General features: G+C 53.6%; 1 protein-coding gene across 1 annotated transcript; it reads left to right on the top strand.

Annotated features, from left to right (window-relative positions):
• The first annotated feature begins 2,590 nt into the window (after nucleotides 1-2,590).
• On the top strand, nucleotides 2,591-3,526 carry LOC134154562 (olfactory receptor 14A16-like). Its single transcript, XM_062601236.1, has one exon. The coding sequence runs from the start codon at nucleotides 2,591-2,593 to the stop codon at nucleotides 3,524-3,526; it is 936 nt and encodes a 311-aa protein (XP_062457220.1).
• The last annotated feature ends 5,822 nt before the right edge of the window (nucleotides 3,527-9,348 follow it).

Genomic DNA, 9,348 nt, shown 5'->3' with positions numbered 1-9,348 from the left:
GCTCCATCAGAGCAGGCACAGTGACACATGCCTTGGACCACCTCTGGCATCTCAAGTGTGAGAAGGTGCTTCTTGGTGCACAGCTGACTCCTGTACTCCCTCTCCCCTGACTACAATGGCACCTTAGACAAGGAGCTCCCATGCAGACAGGCATTTTGTGCACCCCATACTTGGGCAAGGCAAATCCCATGTCCTACGAGTTTGGGGAGTGCACAGAAGGGAACTGAATCCCACTCCAACCCAGGTGCTTCTCAATGGCATAGGTAGGTTAGACTAACTCCTCCAAATCAGTCCCTGAATCACAAGTAAATGAACTCCCTCCTTGTCCCTGTGTAGGTGTCCTGTCTTCTTGTGAGATGGGAGCCAGACTTTCCAGAGTGGGACATTTGCGCGTCTCATAGATAACCATCCTCTGATGAGACCAACTGCAGTGCTGGACTACATCTCTCCCTGCTGTTTAGACAGGGACCACTGGAAAAGCCTTTAGTCTACTTCAGTGGACATTTCTCCGGGGTGACCTTGCGACCTTTCAGGAACTGTCAGCCCTGGAGCCCTGGGAACATCGTGAGGGTGTGCAGGGGACAAAGAAAGTCATGTCTTCAGCTGGATCTTTGCTCCTGAGCTGGGCCTTACTCCTGGGACTGCAGGAGCCCATGGCAACCTGGCAGACACTGCAGAGAGACACCTGTGTCCAGGAGCAGCTCCTTTTAAAGGAGCAGCAAGATTCAAGGCACTGCTTGCAGGCACCAGGATGAGATGAGTGACTCAGAAGCTAAAGATGATTGGGAAGGGGAGGACAGCTGAGAGGTCACTACAGGGAGAGATCTTCACAGCCGTTCACACAGTAAGTCTCTGGCTGCAGGGCCACATTGCTGCTGTGGTTCCTGGCAGGTTCTTCTGCAGCTGGAACCTTCCACAGCTGAAAGGGTCTCTCAGGGCAGCTCTCCCAGCTTCTCTTGTGTGGAGTAGGTGGTGCTTTAGAGCAGGCATTCATTGGTGTACAGCCAGAGGGATGGGGCAAGATGGGACGGTGCAGGGCTGTGAAGCCAGGGAGTGCAGCCAGATCTGCCCAGGTTTGTGACTCAGAACAGTGACCCTGCACCCCAGAGTCTTGTGTGTCCAGGGCAGAGACTGTGCCACCTGCGAGGGTCAGTACTCAGCCTGCCCAGGGGGCTCCCCACAGTGCTGTGGGAAGAAGCTCCAGGTGAGAGGAGTGACCCTCAGCAGTGCATGTTCCTTCTCCAGCTGAGAGGGTGCTGCGTGGGTCAGGAGTGCTCTCAGCTCCAGCTCACCCCCACAATATGTCCAACAGGCCTTTTCTAGAGGACAGTCAAGGCAGGGACAAGGGTTACCTTAAAGACAAGGTCTCTGCTGAGTCTGTGCTTTCATTTACCTACTGTTTGCAGAGTGCTGGCAGGGAAAAGACATGGGAGAGAGAGACAGCTCCCAGGAGGAAAAGCTCTGAGTGGTTAAGATATGATCAGCGAATGGGAGAAAACTGGAAGCATAAATGTGTGTGCGTGTGTGTGTGTTGGGGGGACAATTTGGAGATCTCCCTGTCTTCCCCTTCATTGCAGATAGCTTCCTCTAATTAAGCCCCCTGTGTCTGCTCTACCACCTACAGAGCCCCTACCCTCAAGGTCGGGGGGTCCAGGGCATGAGCCCCCTCCTCAGCAGCCACAACTCCAGCAGAGGGTAGGGGCATGTCTCCTGCAACGTGCCCATTTCCACTATGTGTCAAAGGGGCCGAGAGCGACTGTCCTGCGATGTTGCCATCTGGGAAGTGGTGTGCTCAGGAGGGTGAAGACTTTCGTGAGCTTTCATGAGTGCTTATCTGTGTCTCGCTCCTTGCTTTCCCTCTGGTAGGAGCATCACCTTGTTGCTCCTTGTTTCTTCACCTCTCTGTGTTAGTTTAGTTCTTGCTCTCCTGCTCTCTGGGGTTAAGGAGGCAGCGACTTCCCACTCAAATACAGTGTCCGGAGAAAGAATGAAGATGGTAAACTGCTGTGAAGATGGTAAACTGGTGTGAGGGCAGATTCCGTCTCAGTGGGACAGAGATGTCTAGGAAGGGTTGGGTCAGCCCCTGCCTTTTCTGCACTGTGTCTTTTCCTTGCTGGAATGGGAGCTGGTGCAACTGATCCAGATACAGACACCCTTGTTCAAGAGGGCAAGTTTGGGGAACATGAATCCCTCACAACAAACTTGGCTTTCAGACACAGCTGCCCTGAGTGCTGTATTCATCTCTCTCAGTGCTGAAAAGAGAATGTTCCTCCCCGGTCACCAGAATGGATTTCCCTTCACTCAGCTCATGGTGCCCATCCCCAGGTATCCCCAGCAAACATACAGGGCAGTCTGACACCTCCATTTGTGTCCCCCCACAGAGCCAGGCTGACTCCTCTGGGGCCCGTGGGCAGAGGTCCTGGCACTACACACAAAGCACAGGTTAGAAAAGAAGCTGAACAAGGTAAAGGAGAGAAGCAATGCGGGGGGAGTGCTATGAGGAGTGCAGTGGGCTTTACTCAGAGAAGCCTGTTCTAACTTGTCTGTGCCTTTTCCTCCTTGGACAGTGCCCTGAACCAAGGCCGAGCAAATGTCCAACGGGAGCTCCCTGAATGGCTTCCTCCTCCTCACATTTGCAGTGACACGAGAGTTGCAGCTCTTGCACTTCCTGCTTTTCCTGGGCATCTACCTGGCTGCTCTCCTGGGCAACGGCCTCATCATCACAGCCATAGCCTGTGACCACCGCCTCCACACCCCCATGTACTTCTTCCTCCTCAACCTCTCCATCCTTGACCTCAGCTCTATCTCCACCACTGTCCCCAAATCCATGGTCAATTCCCTCTGGAACACTAGGGCCATATCCTACTCAGGATGCACTGCCCAGGTCTTCCTGGTTGTCTTCTTGTTTTCAGCAGAGTATTCTCTCCTCACTGTCATGGCCTATGACCGCTATGTTGCCATCTGCAGACCCCTGCACTATGGCACAATCATGGGCAGGAGAGCTTGTGTCAGAATGGCAGCAGCTGCCTGGGGCAGCGGCTTTCTCTGTGGAGTTCTGCACACTGCTAGTACATTTTCCATTCCACTCTGCCAAGGCAACACAGTGGACCAGTTCTTCTGTGAAATCCCCCAGATCCTCAAGCTCTCCTGCTCTGACTTCTACCTCAGGGAAGTTGGGATTACAGGAATTGGTGCCTGTTTAACGTTTGGGTGTTTCGTTTTCATTGTGCTGTCCTACGTGCAGATCTTCACTGCTGTACTGAGGATCCCCGCTGAGCAGGGCCGGCACAAAGCCTTTTCCATGTGCCTCCCTCACCTGGCAGTGGTCTCCCTGTTGGTCAGCACTGGCTTGTTTGCCTACCTGAAGCCACCTTCTATCTCCTCCCCAGCTCTGGATGTGGTGGTGACTGTTCTGTACTCTGTGGTACCTCAAACCATGAACCCCCTCATCTACAGCATGAGGAACAAGGAACTCCAGGAGGCAGTGAGGAAACTGTTTCCACTGCTACTAGTTCAGCAGCAATGAGCTGCCCATCTCTCCTCACAAGCCACTTACAGTCTGTCTCAGGCAACTCTTGTGCTGTGGGAGTTCTACCTGATAATCATGTAGGTGTACAAATGGTTGAATTCCTCCCATTTTTCCAGAGGCAGAAATCCACACTGTGTGACCCAAAGGCCTTCTGTAAATCTTCCTGTCACTGTGCCAGACCTGGCCTCCCAAGTAGCATCTCTGTAATAAAAGGGGATCTCCTTACTGCTGTGCCTGAAGGCTGGGCTCTTCTTCCACAGCTGATGCCAAGAATGTCCTCAGGGAATTGCACCAAAAAGGCCCTCTTGCCATGCCTGGGATTTCCGTGGGCTAAGGTGTTTCAGCTGTTTTGGGTGAAGTGTGAGGGAATGTGGAGAGGATTTAGCCTTCACTTTTGAGTGCCCAGAGTCCCTGTACAGGGTGAGTGGTCAACGGGTGTCTGCTGGGGTCTGTCACACATATTAGAGGGCTGGTGAGAGATGTCCATCCTTCTGGAAGGGAATATGGAGCCACCCAGAGAGCACAGGGCATCTGCAGGGGCAGCTTGTGCCTGGGATGTGCAGTGAGTGAGGACTCCTAAAGCCAAGTAGAGTCACTCACAGGTAAAGGGCCAAACCAAGGATTGCACCGAATCAGAGCTCTTTGGTGTGAGGAGAGGGAGTGGGCTGGGTCTAGTGACACCTCTGAACACATGCTGAGCAATGTGAAATGCCCTGTGATTGCTCCATCCTTGCTCTGCAGCCACAGACTCTGGTGAGGGCAGGAGGTTGTCAGGTGCAGTGTTGCTGGTCCAGCTGGCTCTGCCCTGACCAGCATCTCCAGTGCAGAGTCACCCAGGGAGACCACAGCCTGTTTGCCAGACCAGGGAGCTGTGTGGAGCCCAGGGAATTGATACAGGAATGGATAGCCTGGCTGGCTCAGACACACTCACCTGGGGAAAGGCACTCTGGGAAGCAGAGACACCTCCAGAGAAGACCAAAGGAACAAGGGTGTGCTTGTGGGGAGGAATAAATGAAGACCTGTTTCTATGTTTGTCGGCTTGAGGCAGGCTGCTCTGTCACTTGGAGCTGCTTGAGGCACGCTGGGGTCAGGACTCTCGTGCTGTCCTGGGGAGAGGGACTGGCCAGAGGGGCTGGAGACCGCCAGGGTTAAGGATCTCCTGGTCATGGGAGCAGTGGAGACAGGGAGTGACTGGCCTCCATTTCCTTGTGCCATTGCTGGCCTAACCAGCAGCTGATGTGGAGCTGACACCCCTCTCTGTCCCCCCACCCCACTCCCAGAGGGGCAGTGAGTGCCCAGAGCTCCACAGCCCCCTGTAGTGAGCACTGCTTTGGGGCCACTCCCAGCCTGGGCTACTCTGCTGGTTGGACTGGGGAGAGGCAGGGGGGCTGCGGAGAGCCACGAAGGGGCTGGGCTGGGCTGGTCAGGGCCCAGGAGAGAAAAATGCCAGCAGGCAGCTACTGTGTGAGAATGGCAGTGTGGGAGCAGAGCTACGTGCTTGCAGGGCAAATGCAGGTCTCCTGGGAAAGGCACCAAGACATGGCGAGTGCAGAGGAGAAGAGCTCAGGTTCTTCTCTGTGCTGCATGCTGTGACTGCAAGGTGGGAAAGGAGTGTCAAATATCAGCATAGAGAAACACTCAAGGTTCATGAGGAGTTAATCATGATAGATTTAATAGAAGATTTAAACTCCAGACTCCTTGGGGATCCTCAGAAACTGCTTGGCATTGGGGGTCACTGATGGAAGCCTGCCGGAGGCATAGGTTGATGCCCAGGTGGGACTTGACTTTTGTCCTAAGGGGCCATTAAATCTACTAGAACTATCTCAGCTGGGCTAAGCTTGAGCAGCTGCTGGCTGAGAAGCAGCCAGACATTGTTGACCAAAGGGAATATCCACACCTGACCCTGGCAGGAGTTTGGTCAGTGTGCAGGGAACGCACTTTGTGGCTGCGATCACGCACTCTGCCAGACTGACTCCTCGCCAGATCTCCCAAAGTGTGGAAGCAGCCCCACGGTCATCACCCCAGACCAGCCCTTCCAGCACTGGCAGCGTATCCCAGCCATGAGGTGGTCCATGGCCAGCTCCATCCTTTTGCATGTCTCCATATCCCGATGGAGGGGAAAAGGCCAGCCTTGCATGGTCTGTCTTCTGCACGAGACCCCAGAAGATCCCACAGCATGCTATCTGCTAAAACTCATGCGGGGCACAGTCTGGGCTGGGCAGGGGCTAGGTGAGGTGGTCAGGCACTACAGGCCAGGTGGTGAGGTACTATAAAACGTACTCTGGGTCTCACTGCCATGAACACACTGGATGATCTGCATGTGTTCTTGGCTCCCATCTCTGGGCCTGCACATATCCAGTTGAGTCCCTGGAATAGAGACCAGGCAAGCCCAAGAAGATGTCTTGTCCAGGTAGCAACTAGCTGCTGAACCAGGTGGTATGCACACAAGAAGACAGCGGTGCATGTGCAAGGCCCCAGAAAACTCCTGCCAGCCTGTGAGGAGGCTGAGTGCCAGGTTTAGTAGAGGGGCTGAATGCACTAAATGGTGCCTCTGCCAACCACTCCCAGCACTGCTCAGGATGCTTGGAAAATCAGAACTTTTCTACATTTCAAAGGCTTTATCAATTAACCAGATGAACCTCCTCACATGTGCTTCACCAGGTTGGTTGGGACAACACCTTCTGAATCTCTGGTCACCTGCATGGGTATTGCAGAGTGTAATGTGAATGATGACTTGAGTTCTTCCTCAAACAGGCAGCTAAGCACATCTGTGACTCTCCCCTAGCACCATGAGCTGACTGTCTTCAACAGACTTGATGGCAGCTGCTCAGCCAGAAAGTGCTTGCTGCATGAGTCTATTGCAGAAATGTGGCTTAAGTCCCGACCTTTGGAGAATTCTATGCACCAGTGATTCAAACTGCCTACATCAACAGCTGGGAGGCCTGGCAGCAGCACTCTCAGTGCATGGTATTCATGTTGACAGTCATAGTAACCACTGTGCAACCTTCAAGAGGTGGTGTCCATCGTGAACACGTGTTCAGGGGAGAGAGCACTGCTTTCCTGGACCTGCTGCTGTTCTGGGCTTGAAAAAGTATGGCTAGGGCCCTGGCACTGCTGTTGTGGGGCAGGCAGATGGTCTGGCACCCATGACCCCTGGGGCCATGATCTGGTGCCCAGAACAGCTCAGCTTGCCCCTCACCTCCAACACTGCCACTTCTGCCTGGAGGTCCCTGCTGCCCAGCTACTGGCATACTGCCCTGCTTGTCGCATCTACCTGGCTGCTTTCTTGGCTGTGGGAGAAGCCAGTTCACCATACCAGGATGTGACTGGACTCCTGCTTTTTCTGCGGTGACAGGGACACCCTAGTGCACAGCAACACAGAGGAAGGAACCCATCAGGCTTTCCTGGCCGCACACAGGAGATGTGCGGCTTCACAAAGAGAGGCCCAGCTGCCCTGGCTTCCTGGAGACAGGCGGCATGAGGAATGGCACCCTGGGGACCTCGTGCTGCATGCTGATGCTGGGCCAGTGAACCTGGCAGGGGAGCCTGTGGTGTGGCTCGAGGTCACTGTGGTGTCATCTCACAAAGCAGCCGCAATGCCCTGGGGCAGTAGAAGAGGTGGACTCTCCCAGGCCCCAGCCAGTCTGCCAGGCTTTGCAGCTGGCACACAGCTGGCTGCAGCCAAGGGCTCTCTGCAGGCTCTCTGGAGGGTGACCTTGGGTACAAATGCTGCCCTGTGTGGGCAGCAAGGCTATTGATGGCTACTGAGCAGAGCGGGGGGCATTATTGCAGGACATCTGAAGGCACCAGTGCCTACACCTTGTCACAGACAATGATGGAAGCACTCAGAAGCTGTGCCTCCATTTGGTACTCAGACCTCTTCCTGGCCTTCCTCTGGCTTTGCTTCCTGACCTTGTTTTGTACCTTCTCTGCTCTGCTTTGGTGCTGAGGCTACTTCCTGCCTCAGCTCTCAAACTATGCCTGCTGCTCTGCTCTCAAAGACTGCCTAATGGTGCCTTCCGTGCCGACTGCCACTGCCCCAGCACAAATCCCTAGGTCTAGTCCTTTCCTCCCCATCTTAGTAGAGCGCTGCATGCAAAGCACTGCTCCACTGGGGTCACACTCGTCCCCACTACAGGGAACGTGGCCACTGTTAAATGCTGCATCCACCACCCTGATGCCTCCCCAAAGGCTGGCCAGTTAACATGCACCTCTGCAGCAGGGACATATCAGGGACAGGACTACAAATTGCAGCAGGCAGCTGACCCACCAAGGTCCCCAAAACACACAAAGCCCAACTCTCCTGCCCTCCCATTCCCTTCGTGTCCTTCAAGGCCTTGCAACAGGCACTGCCTGTGAACAACCAGCCACAGCCATGTACCTGCTCCCTTGTCACCTCCAGGAAGCAGAGAGGAAGTGCTCTCCCAAGGGCTCACCATGCCAGCTCTCGTCTCTCTCTTTTGCTCACATGCCCTCACAAGCGTATACCCCCAGCAGGTCCCTGCTGCTGGCCTAGGGGCTTCCAAGTCATCAGTTTTCTCAAGATAACTTCCCCAACCATTTGCTACTGCTGGCCTATCAGGTCCTCTAATAAAAGAGACCTCCTAATCGACATCCATGCCTATCTGCCAGTTGCTGGGCTCTCAGGGACCCAGAAGGAGATGACCTCCCAGTCACCACCACAGACATGTTTCTATCACTGGTCAATAAGCCTCTGAGACAGCTAGCACCTCACGATAACTCCCCCAGCCACGGAACAAATGCTGACCTCTCAGCTGCTCTGGCAGAAGTGAGCTCCAAAGCACATAGCCCAGCCATGGACCTGCTGGTGCCCCATCAGCTGCTCAGCTGCAAGTCACCTCACAGTCCCCTCTCCAGGCACAGCTCCTGAACTCAAAGAGGACTCTGCACTATAGGCCCTTTTGTTGCGTAATTCCTTGGGTCTATTCTTGACACCATCTTTGTAGGAATCTCTAACTTCAGGGTCTGCACTGGGTAGAATCTGCTTTATTACAGAGATACTGTGATAGGGTCAGCTCTGACCCAGTGTCAGAAACAATTTTACACTTCACCAGGTGTGATAGAGCAGTCTCAGTAGAGGCAGAATGAATCCAAGCACTTATACAACAACGTGATAATAAATACCACTACTAATAGTAACAATAGCAATAATAAAGTAAAAAAAAAAACAAAGTTCAGTCCTGGTATGGAACATAGGAAGAGTCATTTGTGGAGAGCAAAGGCAATTTTACTGCTGCTGAAAAATGTCCATGAAATCATTCTCCTCAGGGTATCCTGGAGTTCCTTGTTCCTCAAGCTGTAGATGAGGGGGTTCAGTGTTGGAGGCACTACTGCATACTGAACAGCCACCACCAGATTCAGAGCTGGGGAGGAGACAGAGGAGGGCTTCAGGTAGGCAAAAAAGGAGGTGCTGACAAACAGGGAGATCACAGCTAGGTGTAGGAGGCAAATGGAGAAGGCTTTGTGCTGGCCCTGCTCAGAGGGGATCCTCAGCACAGCAGAGAAGATCTGCACGTAGGACAGCACAATGAAAACAAAGCACCCAAAGACTAAACAAAGACTAACCACAGTAAGCCCAACTTCCCTGAGGTAGGAGTCTGCACAGGAGAGCTTGAGGATCTGGGAAATCTCACAGAAGAACTGGTCTACTGTCATGCCTTGACAGAGTGGTATTGAAAATGTATTAGCAGTGTGCAGGAGAGCATAGAGAAACCACTGGCCCAGGCAGCTGCTGCCATTCTGACACAAGCTCTCCTGCCCATGATTGTGCCATAGTGCAGGGGTTTGCAGATGGCAAC

The sequence above is a fragment of the Rhea pennata genome, unplaced genomic scaffold, assembly GCF_028389875.1.
Source record: "Rhea pennata isolate bPtePen1 unplaced genomic scaffold, bPtePen1.pri scaffold_32, whole genome shotgun sequence".
NCBI classification, from domain to species: Eukaryota; Metazoa; Chordata; class Aves; order Rheiformes; family Rheidae; genus Rhea; species Rhea pennata.
This window is presented reverse-complemented; position numbering and strand designations above follow the sequence as displayed.